At 38.0% G+C, this 25,847-nt stretch overlaps 1 protein-coding gene across 1 annotated transcript in view; it reads right to left on the bottom strand.

The window, feature by feature from the left end:
• LOC145981153 (uncharacterized) overlaps positions 1 to 25,847 on the bottom strand; it is a 479,000-nt gene that overhangs the window by 301,552 nt on the left and 151,601 nt on the right. The window contains exon 3 of the mRNA XM_083114280.1: positions 1,878 to 2,031. Within this exon, the coding sequence (XP_082970406.1) occupies positions 1,878 to 2,031 (154 nt within the window). The remainder of the gene's footprint in view (positions 1 to 1,877; positions 2,032 to 25,847) is intronic.

The raw sequence follows: 25,847 nt of genomic DNA, 5'->3' as shown, positions 1-25,847 counted from the left end.
TTTAAACTTGCTCAAAAATCTTGAAAATAACCACAACATTCTAAATAAATAACAAAAACTCATCCATGTTATCTACTAATAAACAGGAACTCGTGTTTGCCATTCTGAAATGAAATGCTCCCTTCTCTCGACACATATGTATAATTCGGATTTGGTATACCCCAAATGAAACACGGTACCGTGCCACTGATATAAATGATCAATATATTTTCTTGCATTAATTTCTTTGTAAGGACAGACATTTTAATCAAATTGTAGTGATCTTTGCTGGATAAAAGTTAGTTCTTTCTATTACATCTCTTTTATGTTGCTCTGTAACATTTTATTCTTATGCAACAACGAGCTGAAGATCCATTAATTGCCCTGTACAGCGACGTAAAAGTAGTCTGGTATCGTTCTTAATGACTCCCTGTGTAACCGCAGTTATTGCACATAAGTATTTTGTGAAGTTTTCGTTCTCCTTTTCTGTACAGTGTTTTTGCACTTTTTTCCATGGATAGCTTTTTTACAGTTCTTCGATGCACATTTAGTTTCATTGTATCTATGATGTGTTCCTATTGTATGGCACATTTATCCAAACTTACCATACCTTCATTATGATTGAAGGCGAACATGAACATCAAAACTGATGAAAATCGAAAATGTTTGTTGTCAACTTGATACACAGGTACGTGCTGGCGGGAGTACTTGATACTGGCATTTCAGCTTTTGGATGACCTATTATAGTTGTTGTTACCTTTGTAGACTGTGTAAGTTACATACTGTTTGTGAGATTAATGTGTTCAAATGTAATTTGTAATTGATCTTGTGGAAAGATACTAATATATTAGGGCTAATGATTTTGAAATGTGACAGTGAAAATATTGATGCTGCATATATGAATGTGTAGATTAGAATTTGGAGTATGGCGATGTTATTGAAAAAGACAAATCAAAGACACATTATTTATGTACGTTTCGACAGACTAGTAACCAGTATACATTCTTATGTTACTGATTAGCAAAGTTCAGTGAACCTTACTAAGGGGACCACCGAATTAAATAGGTCTCTAATTTAGCATTATTTGGCATACAAGTATGTTTCCTTTCCAAGGATTGGGATCTTGGAAATGTGTACGTGAAGAAATTAATGTGTAAATAATTTCAAGATAGAATTCTATATTCAGCAAATGAAGAAAATATGATCAGTGTACTTGCCATGCTATTTAATACATTAATCCATGACATGATTTTTTTTTATTATGATGTTTCAAGACAAGAATATTATGATAAACCAGGATATTTGACTACATTACAGAAGAAACAAAACCACACAAATGAACATGGAATACCTAAAACAACCTACAAAGATTAAAGACCTTTGAAATTCTACCTCAACATGTTATTCACGAGATTACTTCCGTCAGTTGATCTACAATGATTTTTAGAACACTTTGGAGCACGTAAATGTTATGGCACTGTCACCGGTAGGGTACAAGTATCCCTTTAGAAAGTTATACTTTACTTTTTACAACTATATCTCTGGTCACTAAAGTTTGAAAACACACGAAATATTTCCAGTCAGAAATTAGTTAACAATGTGAGTAATTGAGTAAACTTTAAATAATGAAATAAAATTATCGAAGGAGATAATATGACAATTAGAAAACTACTTTTCTCCATCCAAAATTGGAGTTGCAGAATAACGTAACTTATAACATGTTTGTTGATAACAAGAATCATCATTGCATGATAATAATATTCTATGCCATATCATTCTCAGATATCTCTTGTATACGACCTCATTATATGATACTCATAGAAACCCTCATCCTAGAATACGAAGTAATACTTGCGCATTAAGTACATTTAGAAATGTGTGTATTTTTTGGTACTCACCTGCATATATGTATCGTGGAAATCCATACGTCCATTGTCAAAGATAGATTTATATTCTTGAAATCTTGTCATATTTCCTGGTATAACATTCACAAGTTCAGATAAGAAATCGTACAACTTCCTTCTTGTCTCGTTATCCATGTTATTGTACTCTCTGGGTAATAATAAATAATACATGTTAACTAAAACAGTGTTTGAAACATTTTGAATATTAACAATTTAAAACTACGAGTTTGGGTGTAACGAATTTCATCTCGCAGAGTGTACATATAGAACAATTCATTATTTTATCACAGTATCCCTTGCCTTACTCACCCATGTGGTTGTCAGAATAACAAAAGAAACATGGAGAAAAATACAGTTTTGTACTATTATATGTGAGCATTTTTAGCTTAGTCCAATTTTTGGCTAACGTTTTAAATATGTTGAATAGACTATCTAAACACACAAACATTCAGTGGAACATAACATAAAGCATTCAGAAACACAAGGAAATTTCAAAATTACAGATCAATATCTAAAAGTAAGTAATATTTTCTCGTAAAGATAATCAATAACATTCTGGGAGAATTTTATCACATTAGTGGTGGGTGGGTGCAAATTAGGTGCAACGCAACACTAATAAGAAACATGAGGTAATAAAAAAAATTAAAACAAAATTTTGCGTATGTTTATTAGAAAATTGCATTTCCATTAATTATAATAATATGTACCGAAAAGTTTGTGACGCTCCGTTGCAGATTAAACTTTCGAAAAATACACGTACAATGAAAATGTTTTTCTATTTACTATGTTTTGTCTGCTGTTGAAATATCCATTAGTCAAATTCATTATTTCCAAAATTCATTGACGATGTCATGGTAAACACACAAATTTTGAAATTTCATACAAAAATGTATATATTTTAAAAATTTCAATCATAATAGTATAATTATATGTAGTAAAATATAACGATACTAACAAAACGTTAAAAAAAATTTCAAGAAACTATTGCACTACGTACCTTAAAATATTGTGTGTTAAAATATACATGTTTTCCAATATGGAATTACTTTCAGCGGGAATTTTGAAATTTAGTACTTTGTACATATAAAGGATGAAATCAAATATCTCGGAAACTACTAATTGTAGCGTTATGAGTCGTATCTCGTATTGTTCAGCACAGAAAATGTTACAAGAACAATTAGAGAAGAATTTTGTTACATCGACTGGAAGAAAATCGCAACAATTCAAGATAGATATTTTTACGAAATTTGAAACTTTGCTTTATTCAGACGGAGGCCATGTGAGAAGAACATGGTTGAAATGGAATCACTGATTTTTATGGGGATGATTCAATGCAAAATTGAGCAAAAAGGCATGAGAAATATTATAACATATCTTCAAAAATGTTAACGGTTACGAGTCACACTTCGTTTGTTACAGATAAGATCAAGCTGGAGAAGCATACTTCTACAGAACAAATTTGCTCAATATTAGATACAACAAGTTTGAAATAAAATTACCATTGTTTTACAAAATTTGAAACTTTGCCGTCCCATGGAGGACATGTGGACTGGTGGGTTAAAAATTGTGCGTGAATTTCACGCTATTTGTGACTAACTCGCACACACAAAACATGCGTCTCATCCGAATAAGTATTTATTAATTGATTGATTTATTGCTTTAGTGTTTTAATTCTACTTAATACACAGTAAGTCTAAACGGGACTGGAGATACAGTTTAAAGTTTTATCCGAATCACTGTGTGCCTCCACCGGGCATCGAACATGGGATCCTTTGATTACAAGGCGACGACACTACCACTGTGTCATCGGGGAGGCCCTGGCATTGAGGAAAAAAGATGTATAATGTAAATCAAAATATCACAACTTACGACTAGCTGAAAACAAACAGCATCGTTTGTGTCTATTTTGGTAATGGACGACACGAGACTCCTTACCCAGCACCCGCTTTTCCCATTTCACGAGAACTTGTTTGAGAAGAAAACTCTTTGCGTATGTTTTTAGTCTGAAAGAGATCGTGATCTTGCAAAAATCATGTTTTGACGAGATTGGATTTATTTGTTGGTTTAAGTGCACAGGAAGGGTAAGCTGGACTGGACCTGCAGCTTAAAGTTAGATCTGAAACACTCTGCCATGTACCTCCACCAGTATCGAACCCAAAAACCCCTTGGTTACAAGGCGACGACGTTACCACTACGGCATGTGGGAAGCCCTTCTTTGACTAGACAATGGAAATAGAGTATTGATTAAAAATCAAAACAAATCTACTTACCGAACCTGTCCCCTGTCCCCAACACGCATACCGAGATTGAATATTGCTATTTACTAATTGCCAACGACACTCTTTAAGATTTGTGTAGGGATAAAGTTATGTATCTAAGAACACGACCTGAGCCATAGTGTGATCCAAAAGTCAAAATCGACTCTTTGTAAACAAACTATACCACGTCATTTTTAATGGAAATGTCAGTTGGTGCAGCCTATGCAGAAATGGTAGTGTAGGTGAAACGTTTCGAGTGATTACAGAATGCTTAGGTACACGTGAGAACATGGATAGACAAAATAAAGTAGATTATGCACATAAAACATAAACGAGGCTTAACAACATTCGACATGAGGAAACTAAACTAACTTGATCGTAATCAACAACAGGCTATTTAAACACCTTTGTTCTGCTTTCTCCTCGTAGTTTAAGTATATCATAATTATACATAATATCATATATCTCAGTAGGTGGAACGCTACGTTCTGGCGACGTCCTTTGACCTACTTTTGAAATGACTTACTACATTTTCCTATAAGGCTGTCTCCTCTTACGATGTTTTTTCTGTAAGGCATACGACCTGCTACGACCTTCCTACCATTTTTTTAAACGACCTGTGTGGGACCCTCAGTGTAATCTTCTACGACCTAATAGGCTTCTGCTACGATGATGGGCCCTCAGTGTAACATGCTACGACCTAATGGGACCCTCCTACGATGTTCTTTAAACCTAACGGGACTTTGTGGTAATTTGACTTCTTATTAATTTTGGAAGATTCTGAATTAGACAATAATGATAATTATCATCATCTTCGATCAGGAGTAATCTGATGACATGATTAATTTTAATGTTGCTATGTCTGAGAACGTAGATGGTGTCGTTTTTGTCTAATCCGAAGATGTGTAGAGCTATACTTTCGTTTTTATCTGTTTTGTACTGTGTCTCAAATGTACTAATGTCTCGTAGATTTACAGGGTAATTAATGCAAGCCATAAGTTTTTTAAATTCTGAGAGGTATTCCGGTTTGTTGTAGTGGTATAAACGTTGTTTATCATTATTGACTGGGTGATGATCGGCAATGATGCACCACAAAAAGCATCTGTTATCCTCATTTTGAATGTTGATTATGGCTTTCTTACTGGCTATTTCCGGAGGCAAATTGATGTACCTGTGTTGTATCGTGCTACCTTCAAAGTTAAAGTATGAGGCAAAGCGCAAAGTGTCCAACCCGATCCACCTTTTTGGAAAGTCTCGTGCTTGTTCAACAAAGCGTCAAACATGCATTCAGCTCAAGGCTGAGGGGGTTGTTTCTGTCTGCTGTGTCTCTTGGCTAATAGACATTTGCAAACCAAAATGACCGGTTGCGTGGTGCTGACCACATCACATATGCGAGTTGTTCTGAATTCAAAGGCGAGAGTTAGGGGAGATCCGTGAGCACTAGACCAAATGTTACATTGTTGTAGGTCCCATTGTAAAACATCTTAAGACAAATATCTTAATCTTTAAGAAAGTCGACTTCCGGTCTGTCAAGATGTTACTTCCGGTCTGTCAAGAAAATTTTCTTAAGACGTTTTCCAAGACATTAAGTATATCGACTCCTAATTGAGCTAGGATGATGATTGTGGGTTTGTTGGATAGGTGTTGATGATAACTACTCAACTAGCAAGCGTCCCTCAATTTCTTTTTAAGAAATTCGATTTGTCAAGTTAGTTTTGATCCTAAAACTCTGCATCCTATTGGAGTGCTTGGCGTTTTAGATTAAAAATTTTGTAATGGGTTGTAGAAAAACTATTCTTGCTCGACGAAGGCTTATTGTTTTCGATATTTTAAACCCGCTCCGTGACCCTTTCGTTCTTCACGTCTTGGATGAAGGACTTCTCGGCGACCAGGATGACGCTGCACACGGTGTCCTCGGGCAAAAGACTCTGGAAATTGCAGACGATCTTGATGTTGGTGCAATCGTTGACAACCACCTGCTTCCTCTTCGACGTGTTGATGACGAACATGGGTCTGTGCATCTTGAATTCGCTGGGTGTGAAGTACATGTCCACGTTTCCCTCGGCCACTCTTTTGTAAGCGGAGTACGCTTCGTACAATTTGAGAGAATCGTCGTCGAGGTTGTAATTCTTGCGAAGGAACACTTCGTTCCTGCCGTTCTACAGATAAATGTTTTTGATCTTGCAGTCGTCGAACTTGCTGGAATCTTTTTCCTGATCGTTATTGCGTCTGGTCTGAAAGAGCACTACGACGAAATCAGGCATGTCGAACTGTATGTTGTTGAATTGCGTCGTGACGTCGAACTCGTAATGGTTGCCGGGAGCGAGTTTCTGCACGCACTATTAAGTGTAAACTTGAACGTGTACTTGCGGATTTTTCAAAATGTCCGCTTTGTACTTGAGAGCGTTGTTGGTTTCGTATTCTACCACCGGAATTCTCAGCTCCAAGCTGCGGATGATGCATTTTGCTGCTTCAAGTAGTATTTTCAGGCCGCTTGACAAACATTAAGTAAGCCGCAGTGTTGCCAACCCACCCCAAGAAAATTTCACCATGTTATATTTTACAGGCGACGCTAACCTACAAATAGGAGTTGGCAACACTGACTAGTTGCTTCACAATCCTTTTGTTTTTTAAACATTTTTGCTATATGATATTTCACAGACGAAGCTAACCTACAAATAGGAGTTGACAGCGTAGCCTTCTAAGATGATAAGTATGCAGTAAAATGATGAAGAAGAATAAATGACGCTTACTGGCGGTGCAGTGTTAATGCCCCCTCCCTCTTCCTCTTCTCTCTTTCTCTCCTATCTCTCCCCCCCTCTCTCTCCTCTGTATTTTCTAGCATACTATTCAATTGCATGCTAACCAAACCTCTTGGGAGGCAGGCTTTTGTAACGCCACGTATGTATGTATGTAATGCGATTTGGGGGAAGAGGGGGGTCAATTTTGACCCTACAGCTTAATTAATCTGCATGCATGCTTAATGTTTGACTTTTTTATTTCTAGTTCTACATGAGACACACACAATTTTACTTTTTGAAGTACACTTAATATTTCTGATTAATTTTACTGTTTAAAAGTGAGCAAATTCAAAGTGTGATCTATCGTGAACTAAACTAACCTCACCCACCCACCCACATATAGCCTTACAGGTGACTCAAAGGAAGAAAGGTAGCTATATCACTTGTAAGGGCCAACAAACAAGATCTATTGCAAACTAAATTAACCTACGACATCAGCCATGGACACACACACCAAGCCTTTCAGATAGGGTATAAGCAATTGTTTTTTATATTTTATGACTGGGAAAATTAAACTACAGCTACCAAGTCTGTTTGATCTGCTTTCGACGAGCAGTGCTACCAAACTTATCTTTTTGCAAATAGACTAAAGCTAATGCTCTACAGCTAGAAGCTTGAAACATATACACACAAAACACCCTAGCAGAGTATGCTAACTTACCTCATGTAAAAAATATTACCTAGTACGGGTTCAGCCGTGACATACAACTAGCGATCGACACGACCACCTGACGAAAATAAGACACACAGACAGAGAGAGAGTGAGAAAGCTTATACGCAGTTTTTCCTACACATGTACTGGGTTTAAAAGGTAACTTGCAACAACCATTTCACTAACATCCTATCAATATCGCCTAACATATAATAAAATAACCACAGGATTTTGATACTAGCTGCCAGAACATGGTGGTTTTAGACTGTAAATTCAGCCCGATTATTCTATTTGTGAAGAAAGAAAAATGATGATGCCTGAATATGGAATATTTAATTCTTACGGTATTTTGCGTGCCCCAGTAACCTTGAAATCGATTCACGGAAGCTATGACGTGTATTTCCTGTTTCGCGAACATACGAGAAACTTTCACAATGTTGCATCAGATAATATATCAAGAGCGAGTTGGTTGTGTATATAAATCTAGTCTTGCAAATTGACATTTATATAATGTCAAAATTATTGCATAACTTAAAACATTGACATTTATTGCACTAGCAAATGTATTATTGTTTGTAAATGTGGAATGCAAAAGCTCCGTCCCTGGCCCCTCAGAGATTCGAATACTGTTAGGTTAAACAGCATAAAAATTTCATCACTGACAGCAAAACCAATAAGTTGCTGACCAAGGCAGTTTATTAAGATAAAAACACTTAACACGTAACGTTTCGACCCTGTATCAGGGTCTTCCTCAGACGAAGAACTAAACTAAAATGATGAAATATACTACACACAGAAAGATTACATACACATAGCAGGGTCACAAGCCACACAACAACAAATCAAGTTGACAGTCCTTATCTAGGAAGATTTCTCCAAAGGAATTAAACATATCACCTCCTGACAGTTGTTGACTAATGGGTCTACTACACTGACAGGTGATTGGCAGGTCAAGATTAGCAAGAATCTAGAACCACCTGCCTACCACTCCCCCAACCCTCCTGCCTTTTTGGTTATGGATGAATACCTCCTCCTCTGGTCTTCTTCTTTTCTCTTCTTTCTTCCTTCTTCATACTTCTTTTTTCTTCATTCCTTTTCTTCATCCTTTCAACTTTCTCTAACACAGTCTTCCATTCCTTGTTTATCTTGAGTCCTCCATTCCAAGTCATGATGTCTTCTCCTTTCTTTTCTATTTCTTTGGCCTCCTTCCATTTTCTCACTAGTTCTCTCTTCTCTTTTCCTATTCGCCTAGCCGAATCCCATTCAACTTCATGTCCTGTTTCTCTAGTGTGTTTGAATATGGCATTCCTGTCTCTCTTCATCTCACATCATCCATGTGTTGCTTTAACCTGTCTTTAAGTCTCTTCTTCGTTTCCCCTATGTATACACTTTCACATCCTCTGCACTTCACCTCGTAGATAACCCCTTCCTCTTCTTCCTCTCTCTTTACTTCCTTCTTCTTGCTGGCTATACTTAAAATAGTGCGTCCTCCCTTCCTGTAAGTTCTTATACCCACTTTCCTCAGCACTTTGCACATCTTCTCTGTGGCATCGCCCATACTTCTTATACCAAACCATCTCTCTTTTTCTTTTTCTTCCTTCTCTTCCAGTCCTCTCTCTTTTATCTCTTTCCTTCTTCTGTTGATGTTGTGTCTGTCTTTCTTTTCATAGCCATTCTCTTCTAGTTGTTCCCACAGACTATTAATCTTGGTTTCTTCTTCCCCTATCTCTGTGCATATCTTCTTTATTCTGTCTTCCATATTCCTTATAAAATTACGTTTAGTTCCATCACCCACATCACTTCTTTTGTGGCAGAACACTCCTGCCGAACACTTCTTTTGATACCATGTAGCCACAATCCCCATTCCTCTCTTCTTTTTCATCTCAATATCCATGAAATTTAATGTTCCTTCCTGTTCCGTTTCGAGCTCAAGGAATATCCCTGCTTTCTCATCTTCTACATCTTTAACAAGCTTACTCAGCTGTCTTTTTGTTCCCTTCCATATCCCAAAACAATCATCCACATATCTACAAAACAGACTTAACTTATCTCCTCCTTTCACTATCACTTCCTTCTCCCATTCATTCATAACTAATTCCGCCAGCACAGGGCTCAAGCAAGAGCCTATATTCAGACCTTCACTAATCTTGATGATTTTACTCCCCACTCTGCTGTAGCCATTGTCCCAAATGGTTTCCAGCGCTTGTACCACTCTCTCACTATCCCATTCTCCTATAATGCTTTTCCCCACTTTCTTCCTCACTATATCCACTACGTGTCCCCTTTTGATGCTCGGGAACATGCTTCTCACGTCTAGGCTAAACATTGTGATTTTATCCCCAGAAGTAATTGAAGTGTTAGTGAGAGAACAAGAAAGCAGAGCCGTGAAAAACAGTGAGCAGGTGGTGGACCTTATAAAAGGTCTGAAGGAGTCTGGGGATAAAATCACAATGTTTAGCCTAGACGTGAGAAGCATGTTCCCGAGCATCAAAAGGGGACACGTAGTGGATATAGTGAGGAAGAAAGTGGGGAAAAGCATTATAGGAGAATGGGATAGTGAGAGAGTGGTACAAGCGCTGGAAACCATTTGGGACAATGGCTACAGCAGAGTGGGGAGTAAAATCATCAAGATTAGTGAAGGTCTGAATATAGGCTTTGCTTGAGCCCTGTGCTGGCGGAATTAGTTATGAATGAATGGGAGAAGGAAGTGATAGTGAAAGGAGGAGATAAGTTAAGTCTGTTTTGTAGATATGTGGATGATTGTTTTGGGATATGGAAGGGAACAAAAAGACAGCTGAGTAAGCTTGTTAAAGATGTAGAAGATGAGAAAGCAGGGATATTCCTTGAGCTCGAAACGGAACAGGAAGGAACATTAAATTTCATGGATATTGAGATGAAAAAGAAGAGAGGAATGGGGATTGTGGCTACATGGTATCAAAAGAAGTGTTCGGCAGGAGTGTTCTGCCACAAAAGAAGTGATGTGGGTGATGGAACTAAACGTAATTTTATAAGGAATATGGAAGACAGAATAAAGAAGATATGCACAGAGATAGGGGAAGAAGAAACCAAGATTAATAGTCTGTGGGAACAACTAGAAGAGAATGGCTATGAAAAGAAAGACAGACACAACATCAACAGAAGAAGGAAAGAGATAAAAGAGAGAGGACTGGAAGAGAAGGAAGAAAAAGAAAAAGAGAGATGGTTTGGTATAAGAAGTATGGGCGATGCCACAGAGAAGATGTGCAAAGTGCTGAGGAAAGTGGGTATAAGAACTTACAGGAAGGGAGGACGCACTATTTTAAGTATAGCCAGCAAGAAGAAGGAAGTAAAGAGAGAGGAAGAAGAGGAAGGGGTTATCTACGAGGTGAAGTGCAGAGGATGTGAAAGTGTATACATAGGGGAAACGAAGAAGAGACTTAAAGACAGGTTAAAGCAACACATGGATGATGTGAGATGAAGAGAGACAGGAATGCCATATTCAAACACACTAGAGAAACAGGACATGAAGTTGAATGGGATTCGGCTAGGCGAATAGGAAAAGAGAAGAGAGAACTAGTGAGAAAATGGAAGGAGGCCAAAGAAATAGAAAAGAAAGGAGAAGACATCATGACTTGGAATGGAGGACTCAAGATAAACAAGGAATGGAAGACTGTGTTAGAGAAAGTTGAAAGGATGAAGAAAAGGAATGAAGAAAAAAGAAGTATGAAGAAGGAAGAAAGAAGAGAAAAGAAGAAGACCAGAGGAGGAGGTATTCATCCATAACCAAAAAGGCAGGAGGGTTGGGGGAGTGGTAGGCAGGTGGTTCTAGATTCTTGCTAATCTTGACCTGCCAATCACCTGTCAGTGTAGTAGACCCATTAGTCAACAACTGTCAGGAGGTGATATGTTTAATTCCTTTGGAGAAATCTTCCTAGATAAGGACTGTCAACTTGATTTGTTGTTGTGTGGCTTGTGACCCTGCTATGTGTATGTAATCTTTCTGTGTGTAGTATATTTCATCATTTTAGTTTAGTTCTTCGTCTGAGGAAGACCCTGATACAGGGTCGAAACGTTACGTGTTAAGTGTTTTTATCTTAATAAACTGCCTTGGTCAGCAACTTATTGGTTTTAATATGGAAACAAGGCTTAATTATATTACACTGACATCAAGCATTGTCATATGGACAAGACAGATCTACTAATGAGTTATAACCTGAGCTGTCTTGCAAGTCTCTCGAGTTTGATATCTGGTGAAGGAATATGATGCCACTATAAATTGTACACAAAATATGCAGTCCCTGGCATGAGATGGACGAGGCTTATGAACCTCGACCTATACAGTTGTACAATGGATGTTCTTTTTATTAAAGCCTAGCGGTGTGTTTTCGCTTATTTCAATATCAGCGCATCATGCATGCAAAGAAGGGAGGGAGACCAAAATGGATATTTTCTCATTTCGATTTGCTAGTCACGATTCACCTGCTATGTAGAAGGACACTGGACGATGGCGAGGGAAGGAGAGAAATGTTAAATTTAACTTCTTTGCCTGTGTGTGATTTAATTGTATCGTGATGTGATTCTGAAAATAATTTGGAAAAGCAGTCTCGAGCATCTTCGCGTTCAGCCAACAAGGGAAATAAAACATTACACATGGAGGGAGCAACGGTATTGTCCATGGATGTTTTTTTCTGAATAGACATATATATCAGTTTTGCAGTCTCCAGATGGGACCGGAGCTTTTGCTTTATTTGGACAAGTTGGTTCAGATCAATGCATGGACTAAAACTTTTGTTCACATAAAAATAAAGTAAATAATTTTACTCCACTGCTCACTTGCCGTGTCTTATTGTATAGTCTTCCAATAGTACACCTCGCGTACATTTCTATTTCTGCATGTGTGCCAAATATAGTTAATCTCTGATGTGAAGCGAGTGGAGAATTTGTTTTTTGCTGCGGTGATTAAATACTAAATGAAAATCTTATTACATAACTTTGAATTATATTTGTTAATTTGATCTATATTATATCATCGCTCTAGGTGGTCTATGTTACGTGCAGGAGAATTTACTTTAAAAAATGTATTTTTTCTCGAACCTGTGGTCTGTAGATTTGCTTTTGTTGGCAACAGAAACAGAAAATGGCACCATGTTATTCTATACTAATATGGGTGTACTGTAATCATAACAATTTACTAGTTAAAAAAAAACAAATCTATGTCGAAAAGCAATGTTGGGGGACTTGTCTGTGTTGGGTCTTATTAACGACTTCACAGCTGAACCTGCACAACTCATCGACTACAAGACAACAATGTTAGGAAATGTGTTCATGGGCCCCGAGAATACAATTTAAAATCACTAATGTGACATGAACCCCTTTCAGCTGTGTGTATTTGGATATGCGAACATGAGACACTTTGAATAATCGAGGCGAACAATCACAAAAACAGCTTGCACTGTATGGCGTGTTCAAACTTTAGACATTTTATTTTGTTAATCTACAAATGCCCAGTGCGTACGGAGATCACCACGAAAATTGTAAAAAAAAGAAGAAGAAGCGAAGCTATTTTGGTTAATGGTAACGATGAGAATGAATAATGGTTGTTTTGATGAAATTGAGGAAGTGGGGCATGTCTGCTTCGAAGTTTATTACACCAACAACTACAATTGTTCCCCCTCCCCACACGAGGTGGTAAACACAGGTGTACTTTTTTTCAGTCTACGACTCTGAGGGCTTAAATTACTATGTTTACCTATAGCTGTACATATAGAAAAAAATGACTTGAGCAATAAAATGTAACAATACCGATCCTGGCCTTTGTCGGGTGACGTTGTTGCAATCACACCCCCGATGGCATATAGACTTAAATGTTTGCATAACATGAAATACTGTTAATGGAAATGTGTCGTTTCTAATGTTCAACATAGAAATCAGATGACAAGAAATTGAGGAAAAAGGAAATATTGCAGGCACATACGGAGCCTCAACCCAAACACATATATGATCAGACAGCAGGTCAACGATGCGTTCATAACTAACATGTGATTATTCAAAATTCAAATAGTGCAGTGAGAAACAACCAACTAACTAACTCTCTAAGCTTGTTAATCCCGAAGAGGACAAATACAAACCCATCCTGATCTGTGTCTACTCACACTTTTTCCATCCTAACCGATTTTGCTTTTAGGTCCATTCAACCCCTCATGGTATACGAGCTCCCACTGCCCATCCCCCTTATGGGGGAGGAAGCGAATCTATTTATCCTTGCCAAGTTTGACATGAAGGAGCATTATGTGTGGGAGACTATAATTTATACATGTGGTTGCTTGGATACTTACAGAGGATGACAAGATACCCAAGGATGCCATAGCTTGTGCGATTGAGGCATTTTTTTAGCACATATTTTGATGAGTGTAAAGAATTCACCCTGATAGCATAGTGGTAATGTTGTTCTTGCCTCGTTCCCAGCGACAACATAGTGGTTATACCAAAAAGGAACACACTGTCCCCCTATTAAGAAGTTGTTCTCAAAATTATTCAACCACTCTCTCTCTCTTCTCCACCTATCTTCGTAACCAAAGAAAGAAAAAGGTTTCCTCAAACGTTTAGACGACTACGAAAACGTTGAAATGTATGAAGTAATGATGAAACATTGTTGCAATGTAATCAAAAAGAATTCGTTGAATATTCAGAACAGTTCTCTCTGACCTAAAATAAAATTCAACAATTAATAGAGTTAAACATTTGGAACGCTGAAATGGCGACGGAGAACACCTAGACAGTCATAACATCATTTTCAGCAGGATAATAATTACAATATGCTTATCAACGTATATATTAAGGATTAGTCCCAAGGGATTCTTATTTCACTATTTTATTTACTACACTCGTTTCTAACCTGTCCACATTGGAAACCGAAAAACAGAAGTACGAGACACTAACTAAGGGGAGAACATACAAAACTCTTCGGGGCTCATCTTAAAAATTTCATTAGATGTTTGTCATGGTACTCCCTCTCTCTACCCCTCCTTAAATTCGATTCGAAAGGCACGATCATTCCGGTTCTTGAATAAGAAGCGCGTATGCCTTCAGAAAAAGAGAAGAAGAAGAAATAAATAAATCAACTCATGCATATTCTTCATGTACGTACGCTTGGTAGCAATCTGACAAGAAACAGTTTTTTTTTTCTTCAAGAAATTGTTTTCAACTTTTTGCTGGGTGGCCCAACAGGAGTGGACGAAATAGCTTATTCATACAAAACTGGAAGCTTGCTTTCCTTTCAGCAATGGAAAACACATTATTTCCAGTGAAATATCGACTCAAATACCTAGAATGGCTACCACGGACTTGGTAACTGAATACTAAAAACTACCGAGCGACTTACTTCACAGCAGTGTCACTTAGTTTCAGCAAGAACAGTTCAAGGCTTCCTGGGGGGTGTCCTGTAAGGTTCGGCATTTATGTTTTAATAGCAAGCAGATGAACCCGCTTTACAATATGAAGACCCCTCTCACTGCGTCGGTTTTGGCGAACGTGACGACTGTGTTTGTGTCTGTACTGTGAGTTAAATAAAAAAATGTGGAATATATCAGGCAATGCGACCTCTTCTTTCGTGATCCGAACTTCGAACAGAAACTTGCAAATATGCTTGCCGAGATTTCAAGTGATGTGTCAGATATTGAATTTTTCCAATACAGAGGACGAAGAATATATTCAAAAGCAATCATAATACCGATTCATATGTGTCAGTTGACTGTGATGAAGACAACCAAAGCAGTGGACCTGATACCGTAAGTGACAAATATTTTTATGATACAAAATAGATTTAAGAGATCTTCAGTTGAGACTACGAAACATACCAGAGTCCCGGAATATAATAAAATTAAAATTATTTTGTTTCATCCCGAACTACGAAGAAGAAACTAAGTAGATCCAGTTGATGCATGGGACTACATTATCACAGACACTATGCTGGAGAACGTGCTAAAATGGACAAACAAAAACATAATTGAAAATGTGAGAAAGAAATACGTTAATTCTTATAGAGTTGTGCTCAAATCTTGTACCCTTACAGAACTGAAAAGCTTCCTTGGCCTCCTCATTTACAGTGTAATTTTATATAGAACAACAAACACTTTCGATCTATTTTTGCAACAGACGGAGCAGGACATATTTCTAGTAATCCATGTCATCAGCTAGATTTGCAGTACTTCTGAATTGTATGAGATTTGTCAACCCTGAAAGCAATTTTGCAAGTTCTGAGTGAATTTAATGTCAATTCTTAAGCTTGCTATTCGCTTGGTGCTAATATAACTAGAACTAATAATCAGAACACATTACATTTACAATACTTATCTCTATTGCGATAAAGGAACAGATGGGCTAGAGTTATGTAAAAACAAGAAAAATCTTTCTATACCTAGGCAGGCTGTAGTAAGACTGTGTAAAACTAATTTTGATACCAACAGAAATGTAACTAGTGATAACTGGTACACTTCCATAGAATTTGTAGATGTACTGTTAAAAACTGGACTAACTATTGTAGGAACAATGAAAAAGAACAGAAAAGAGATTTCACCACAATTTCAGGCTCAAAAAGAACGAAAAGTTGGAAATAGTATATACAGCTTTACGAAGAGTGTTACAATAGTTTCTCTAGTACCTAAAAAAGGAAAGCCATAATTCTCATTTCAAAATTTTGTGTTTTGTCTAACAATTGATTATATTTAGTATATAACATTATCGAAAAGCAATTCTCGAAATATTATACTGAAATGTTTATATTATAAGTGTTCTTGCATAGCCGTTCCAGTCTTCAAACTGCTTCCAACACGGCTTCTGCTTACTTTTCAATAAAATCTAAATTATGTGCAGTTCAATTTGCACTGCTAGCGTGTCTCACTGCTACACGGAAAATCCTACAGGAGTTTATATTTCCTGGAGCTCTGAGACTTGCCAAATCCTATATGGTACTGAGTAACCTCATCATTGCGATGTAAAAAGAAACATGGGTGTTCATGTTGTGAATTGAAGGGCCCGTCATGGCTTTTGATGTTATCTGTAAAAAGCATAACGAGAGCGAGGATTGTGTCGGAAATAAACGTGTAGAGGGCGAGGCTTGTAGCATAAAGTTTCAAGGATGCCAGTTCCTAATAGCTCGGTATTAACCAACTAATTCTCTTGCTTTCTTAAAATAGAAGGTTTAGCAACAGAAGCCTTCCATCTCTCACCCTATCCATGAGCAAGATCAATCATATTTTCTTTCCAATTCTGTGCAAATCACAAGGCTGGAAGCTTGCATTACTCTCACTGTTTATTTTTTTTCCTTGCTTTTGACCTTGACCATTGATCATGCATTTTTATTGCATGTTTCCCATGTCAGCACAATATATTTCTCTCTTGAATCATTCATGACTATGAGGATGAAAGAAACAGAAACACAATGTTATTTAACAAGCAGTATATATATATAACGCGCACGCCAAGGAAGCTAATTACTACCCGCAAAATTCATAAAATATACGAACCTAATTTTTTCACCTTCGCGTCTTCTCTTCCGTTCTACGCAAGTACATCTCCCGACTTAACCGTGGACGACAAGGTCAGTCATCTGCAGTCTCTCATTTCGACTGCACTCGGCGAATTTCCTCCCTTGAAAACTCTCAGGGTGAGAGAAAGCAGGAAGCCCTGGATCACCCCTCAAATTATTAAATTGATTTCACAGAATAACCGCTTGTTCAAGAAAGCGGTGGATCCTTCTTGTGACTATACGTGGGAGCAATACAAATTTTTTTGAAATCATTGCACAACAATTACTAGGCAGGCAAAAGTAAATTACTACAGAGATATGGCGAACCAGACCACTAGCAATAACAACTGCAAATGGAAGGTTATCAATGAGGTCACGGGTAGAGAATCAAAAACTACAATTAATCATTTACTAGTCGACAATGTCCTCCTAACGAGCCCGTCCGACATAGCTCATTATTTAAATATTCATTTTTCTAATATATGCAAAGCATCGGCAAACGTTAATCCTCGCAATTCGAACATAAATATTCTAAGAAAAGACCCCAATTCAGCTGTTGTCCAACAAATTGAAGAGTTCACATTAAAATCTATTACGGTCGATGAAGTTTTGGTAATTCTTAATAAATTAAACGTAAAAATGGCAGAAGGTTCGGACGGCATTCCCAACAGCGTTCTGGTGGTGTTGGCCCCACTTATAGCGGAGCCCCTCGCCGACATAATAAACACGTCCTTCAAACGTGGCCAATTTCCAACGAGCTGGAAGCACTCTATAATAACTCCAATTCACAAATCTGGATCTCCTACTCTAGCGTGTAACTACAGGCCGATTTCCTTAACTCCAACATTAAGCCGAGTTATGGAAAAAGTAATAGAGAAGCAACTGACAACTTTCCTGGAAGCCAACAATCTGATGTCTGATCGACAGTATGGATTCAGGAAGGATGTATCCTCGGAATTATTATTACTTAGTTTAATTAATGAATGGCGCGAGACACTGGACAAGAAAAGCAATTCCCTAGTTGGATTAATTTCCCTGGACGTATGCAAAGCATTCGATACCGTTGATCTCAAGTTGCTAATAGAAAAATTAAAGAACAGATTTGGTTTCAATAGCAAAACAATTCTCTGGATGGAAAGTTTTCTCACGAATAGAAAAATCTCAACGAAAGTAGGATGTTCACTTTCCACCTAGCAGTCAGTGTCTGCAGGCATTCCACAAGGCTCTATACTTGGCCCAAAATTATTCAACTTATTTATTGACGATATCACACTAATAAATTCAGATTTATCGATTACTCTGTACGCAGATGACTGCCTGCTCGTCCATGTTGGAGAAACGTACAGGATGTAAATGAGAAAATGAAAAACTCATTCCCCCAAAGTACTAAATTGGTAAAACGTCAACAACCTGAAGCTTAACGTTGCAAAGACGAAGGCTATGGTGCTTCACACCGGTAAGCGAATCCCGGCTAACACGATAGATATTACCCTTAATGACGCCAGAGTACCTTTGAGCAATCATTTAATATATCTCGGAATCATTATCGACCCTCAGCTAAATTTTAATTATCAAATAAATAACTATATTCGTAGAATCTATCACCATATTTACATATTTCGAAAAATTCGTAAATATCTCAATAGAAATCTGAGTAGACATTTCTACCTTTCATTTATTCGTCCCGTATTCGAGTATGGTGTTAGTCTTATTTTTGGCGGTAACATAACTCATCTGAAGAAACTTGAAACTATCCAAAACAATTGCTTAAGAATCATACACATGCACCCCCAAGAATATAATTCCCAACAATTGCGCAAGATTTACAATATACCTACAGTCACTTCGAGAATACATTACATTTACTTGAATAAGGTATTCCACAGCATACATAACAAATCATCTCCATTGCATCATAGGATTAAGCTCCGTTCTGAGTTCAGCACCCGAAACACCAGATCGTCCTTACATAGAGACCTAGTAATCCCCAAACCCAACAAAAGCAGATTTGGTCAGAAGTCTTTCTCGTACCTAGCAGCGGTAACCTGGAATTCACTCCCGACGAAGATCAAACTCAGTACCAGCAAAGCGCAGTTCTCTCGTCTTTTACGTTCACATGTCTACAAATTCTAACTCCAGTAATATTATTTTCAGTGCTTACCCACCCCCCCTCCTCACCATCCCCCACCCACACACATATATTTTAAAATTTTCATCCCTGTACTTCGAACAGCAATTCCATACACACTCATATCCAAACCCACACCCCTTTACACTTTCTTTTCTTCTAAATGTGTATAACTCTCAAACTTCCTTTATTTCATTGCTACTATAGAACACTATATATACTAATGTAAATTCATCACATCTTCCTTAGATGTATCTTTTGCATATATTTGTTATTTGTTTTTACTATATAGGGCATCAAGTCATTATTTGTATTAATTTTGTTCAAAATGAAATGTTGTATGGCTTAATTGTAACCCTATGGAAATAATAAATAATAATAATAAAAAATAAAAAGTTTCTAGAGAGGGACGTACTTGACACAAGAATATAATTACCAGAGAATGATTGATTGAATTGCAGCTTTAAGTTCGGTTTATGCATGGAAAGGCAAATCGGGATTGGACCAGTAGATAGAACCACCATGCACCTCCAACAGGTATCAATCGAAACCTGGCACCTTTTGATTACAAGGCGACAACGCTACCACTTCACCACCGTAAAAGCATAATTACCAGAGAAAAACTGCAACCGACACAGTGAGAGGGGTCTTCATATTGTAAAGCCAAGTCATCTGTTTGCTATTAAAAAATAAATGCCGAACCTTGCAGGACACCCGGGAAGCATTGAACTGTTCTTGTTGAAACTAAGTGACACTGCTGTGAAGTAAGTCGCTCGGTAGTTTTTTTTTAGTGTTCAGTCACAAAGCCCTTGGTAGCCATTCTAGGTAGTTGAGTCGATATTTCACTGGAAATAATGTGGTTTCCCATTGTTGAGAGGAAAGCAAGCTTCCAGTTTGTATGAAAAAGCTATTTCGTCCACTCCTGTTGAGCCACCCAGCAAAAAGTTGAAAACAATTTCTTGAAGAGAAAAAAAAATACTGTTTCTTGTCAGATTGCTACCAAGCGTACGTACATGAAGAATATGCATGAGTTGATTTATTTATTTCTTCTTCTTCTCTTTTTCTGAAGGCATACGCGCTTCTTATTCAAGAACCGGAATGATCGTGCCTTTCGAATCGAATTTAAGGAGGGGTAGAGAGAGGGAGTACCATGACAAACATCTAATGAAATTTTTAAGATGAGCCCCGAAGAGTTTTGTATGTTCTCCCCTTAGTTAGTGTCTCGTACTTCTGTTTTTCGGTTTCCAATGTGGACAGGTTAGAAACGAGTGTAGTAAATAAAATAGTGAAATAAGAATCCCTTGGGACTAATCCTTAATATATACGTTGATAAGCATATTGTAATTATTATCCTGCTGAAAATGATGTTATGACTGTCTAGGTGTTCTCCGTCGCCATTTCAGCGTTCCAAATGTTTAACTCTATTAATTGTTGAATTTTATTTTAGGTCAGAGAGAACTGTTCTGAATATTCAACGAATTCTTTTTGATTACATTGCAACAATGTTTCATCATTACTTCATACATTTCAACGTTTTCGTAGTCGTCTAAACGTTTGAGGAAACCTTTTTCTTTCTTTGGTTACGAAGATAGGTGGAGAAGAGAGAGAGAGTGGTTGAATAATTTTGAGAACAACTTCTTAATAGGGGGACAGTGTGTTCCTTTTTGGTATAACCACTATGTTGTCGCTGGGAACGAGGCAAGAACAACATTACCACTATGCTATCAGGGTGAATTCTTTACACTCATCAAAATATGTGCTAAAAAAATGCCTCAATCGCACAAGCTATGGCATCCTTGGGTATCTTGTCATCCTCTGTAAGTATCCAAGCAACCACATGTATAAATTATAGTCTCCCACACATAATGCTCTTTCATGTCAAACTTGGCAAGGATAAATAGATTCGCTTCCTCCCCCATAAGGGGGATGGGCAGTGGGAGCTCATATACCATGAGGGGTTGAATGGACCTAAAAGCAAAATCGGTGAGGATGGAAAAAGAGTGAATAGACACAGATCAGGATGGGTTTGTATTTGTCCTCTTCGGGATTAAGAAGCTTAGAGAGTTAGTTAGTTGGTTGTTTCTCACTGCACTATTTGAATTTTGAATAATCACATGTTAGTTATGAACGCATCGTTGACATCCAGTCTGATCATATATGTGTTTGGGTTGAGGCTCCGTATCTGCCTGCAATATTTCCTTTTCTTTTTTTTTCTTGTCATCTGATTTCTATATTGAACATTAGAAACGACACATTTCCATTAACAGTATTTCATGTTATGCAAACATTTAAGTATATATGCCATCGGGGGTGTGATTGCAACAACGTCACCCAACAAAGGCCAGGATCGGTATTGTTACATTTTATTGCTCAAGTCATTTTTTTCTATATGTACAGCTATAGGTAAACATAGTAATTTAAGCCCTCAGAGTCGTAGACTGACAAAAGTACACCTCTGTTAATCGCCTCGTGTGGGGAGGGGGGACAATTGTAGTTGTTGGTGTAATGAACTTCGAAGCAGACGTGCCCCACTTCCTCAATTTCATCAAAACAACCATTATTCATTCTCATCGTTACCATTAACCAAAATAGCTTCGCTTCTCTTTTTTTTAATCTCCATTCGCTTGACAACAGAAGTTAACTTTCTTTTGCATACATGCAGTTACGCCTCGAGGTGTGCTCTTGGAAGACTATACGGCACCTCATTCTTTTCAATAATAAAAATATTGAACAATTGAGCAGTGGAGTAAAATTCATTATTTTATTTTGATGTGAACAAAAGTTTTAGTCCATGCATTGATCTGAACCCCCTTGTCCAAAAGAAACAAAAGCTCCCGTCCCATCTGGATTCTGCAACACTGATATGTCCGTCTATTCAGAAAAAAAATAATTTAAAATCCATGGACAATACCGTTGCGCACTCGATGTATAATGTTTTATTTCCCCTTGTTGGCTGAACGCGAAGATGCTCAAGACTGCTTTTCGAAATTGTTTTCAGCCTCGCATCACAAAACAGCCGTATGCATGTAAAACTAGTTTATCACACACAGGCAGAGGGGTAAAAGGTAACATTTCCCTCCTTCCCTCGCATTTAGCTAACTTACAGTGTCCTTCTAGATAGCGTGACTAGCAAAAGTATTGAAATCGAAATGAGAGTTATCCGTTATGGTCTCCCTCCCTTCGTTGCATGCACACCGCTATGCTTTAATAAAAGAAAAACATCCATTGTACAACTGTATAGGTCGAGGTTCATAAGCCTCGTGCATCTCATGCCAGGGACTGCATATATTGTTTCCAGTTTATAGTGGCATCATATTCCTTCACCAGATATCAAACTCGAGAGACTTGCAAGACAGCTCAGGTTATAAATTATTACTAGGTCTGTTTTTTAAAAAAATAATAATCGTCAGACTTATGACAATGCTTGCTGTCAGTGATGAAATTTTTATGCTGTTTAACCTAACAGCTGAGGGGGTCGGGGCATTCCACATTTACCTTTGCTAGGAAGCGCAGTGCAATAAATGTCCTTTTTCTATTATTAATGTTTAAGTTATGCAATAATTTTGAGATTATATTCATGTCCATTTCCAAGACTACATTTATATACATAACCAACTTGCTCTTGAAATATATTATCTGATGCAACATTAAAAACAGTTGTGAAAGGTTCTCGTATGTTCGCGAAACAGCTAATAAACGTCATAGCTTCCGTGAATCGATTGCAAGGTTACTGGGGCACGTATGCCAGGGAAAAAAATTAAATATTCCAAATGCAGGGATCATCATTTTTCTTTCTTCACAAATAGAATAATCGGGCTGAATTTACTGTCTAAAAGCACTATGTTCTGGCACCAAGTATCAAAAACCTGTGGTTATTTTATTATATGTTAGGCGATATTGATAGTAGGTGAGTGAAATAGTTGTTGGAAGTTACCTTTTAAACCCAGTACATGTGTAGGATAAACTTCGTGTAAGCGGTCTCACTCTCTCTCTCTCCGTCTGTGTGTCTTATTTTATTCAGGTGGTCGTGTCGATCGCTAGTTGTATGTCACAGTTTAATACGTGAAAATCGTTCGAGGTAATGTTTTTAACATGAGGTAAGTTAGCATACTCTGCTAGGGTGTTTTGTGTGTATATGTTTCAAGCTTCTAGCCTATTTGCAAGAAGGTAAATTTAGTAGCACTGCTCTTCGAAAACAGATCAAATATTGATGCTAGCTGTTGTTTAATTTTCCCCGTTATACAATTGCAAGAGGTGAGTTGCTTATACCCTATCTGGAAGACTTGGTGTGTGTGTGTTCATGGCTTATGTCGTAGGTTAATTTGGTTTGCAATAGATCTTGTGTGTTGGCCCTTACAAGTGATATAGCAGCCTTACTCTGTAAGGCATAATGTGTATGTATGAGTGGGTGAGCGAGTAAGCTTAGTTTAGTTCACCTGTCACGCATTGCACCACTTTGTGCCTTTGAGTCAACTGTAAGACTATATGTGAGTGGGTGAGTGAGGTTAGTTTAGTTCACAATATATCACACTTTGGGACAGTAAACTTAATCAGAAATATTAACTATACTTCAAAAAGTAAAATTGTGTGTATCTCTTGTCGAACTAGAAATAAAAAAAGTCAAACATTAAGCATCCATGCAGATTAATTAAGCTGTAAGTTCTAAATTGGCCCCCTTCCCCCCAAATTGCATTACATACTTACATACGTGTCTTTGCAAGAGCCCTGCATCCCAATATTGCTTAAGAGGTTTGGTTAGCATACAATAGATCACTATGCTAGAAAATAAAGAGGAGAAGAACAAGAGAATGGAGGAGGGGGAAGGGGCATTAACACTGCACCGCCAGTTAGCGTCATTAATTCTTCTTCTTCATTTTACTGCATACTTATCATCTTAGAAGGCTACGCTGTCAACTCCTATTTGTAGGTTAGCCTCGCCTCTGAAATATCATATAGCAAAATGTTTAAAAAACAAAAGGTTTGTGAAGCAACTAGTCAGTCTTGCCAAGTCCTATTTGTAGGTTAGCTTCGCCTGTAAAATATCATATGGTGAAATTTTCTTGGGATGGGTTGGCAACACTGCGGCTCACTTAATGTTTGTCAAGCGACCTGATAATACTACTTGCTTCGGGCAGAGTGTTTGGAAATGGTGTGATCCCGTCCGGACTCAAGTTACTGTATCGCATCAAAACGTTGTTGTCGTTCGAGGCTCTGCGAAAGGTGATTCTCAGTACCCCCTTCCACATGATCTCCTTGTAGTCGGAGAAGAAACCCGGAAGCAGACGCATGGGAAAAAGCTTTTCGTCGATATTTTCGTTCCCGCTTCGAATCCTCCCACCTGATAGTATGCTGCACTTGTTTTGGATAATTTCAATGTTCCTACTGCCGTTGATGTAATGCCTGGATAATCGATTCTGTCGATGACGTTGTTGTGTTTCCTGACTTCGACCTGCGAGAACAGGTAAGCCACAAAGTTGTCTACGAGTTTTAAATTTGCTGCGGCTGAGAAAACTTCTCCGCTTTCTTTTTTCACCACATCGAATTGAACGTAAAGGTCCGCTCTGTGAGGATGAACGAATCCGTCGCCTACGTCCACGTCGTACTCTATTTCCCGGTTCGCCTCGTTGAGATTGGCGAACGTGCGGCGGTTCGGAGGGAAAGATTGCAATTCGGAACTTTCAATCTGTTCCATGATGTACGGTTATTTATTATATGTTGATCTCGACGATGGCTGTAGTTCTGGCACCTGCAAAATCCACCACGTCTTCTTTCTCGTTCGTGACCACTAAATTTAACTGAACTATCCTGTTGCTACATACTGGAAAATAAATCGGCGAAGAGGGTGTCTAGATGATCGGTTCCATGAACTCGGAACTGGGTTTGAACGTGGCGATGATTCCCGTCTGCTTGTGACTTCCTAACAACCCTTCAGATTTCGTGATCATGCCTTCAGCCACGTTGCAGTGAATGTTCAACGTCTCGATGACTAGAAATTTAGGAATGTTTGCTCCTGTGTGCTTGATGCCAGCTTCGAGCTTGGTGTTGTTCTCGACACCTAATAGTTCTCTTATTGTGCGCAGATCTACCGTCTCCGTCCCGAACACAATTTCAACTCTGTGCGTGACGGAATTTTGAGAAATGAATGTGCCTCTAGGTAACTTAACTTGCAAATTAGAAAGATTGTATTGACCTGGTGTGATGATAATATTTTCATTTCCGATACTAATTTTGTTATTGTGCTCAGTGACTTTAGGTATGCGGTAAATGTTGTAGAATGAACGTAAAGCTATGGATTAAGGCACGACCATGTCGTCGTGCAAAGTGAGTTTCAAGACCGAAGTCTCGCTCGTGAGATGGATCACGGCCATTGTGTTTCAGGTTCCACAGTGCTTTCTAGAAATCTTCGAGCGTAGGGTTATTTATTTTAGAGAGAAACGCTAGCATGGAGAGACAGAGATGACCGCAGTTCACTTCGTCGAAACCTTGAATTCTCTCGTCGTTGTAGAAGAGGTTGGAAACTTTGAGATATTTTACTAAAGTCTACGGTGGAACGCCTCCGAATGAATCGAAAACGAATGCGTTTGCATTTCTGAGGTAGCATATCCAGTGCGTCCCTGGAT

This window comes from Lepisma saccharinum, chromosome 29 (assembly GCF_977018435.1).
Source record: "Lepisma saccharinum chromosome 29, izLepSacc3.1, whole genome shotgun sequence".
Taxonomy (NCBI): Eukaryota; Metazoa; Arthropoda; class Insecta; order Zygentoma; family Lepismatidae; genus Lepisma; species Lepisma saccharinum.
The sequence above is the reverse complement of the archived record's forward strand: the minus strand, read 5'-3'. Positions and strand labels throughout refer to the sequence as shown.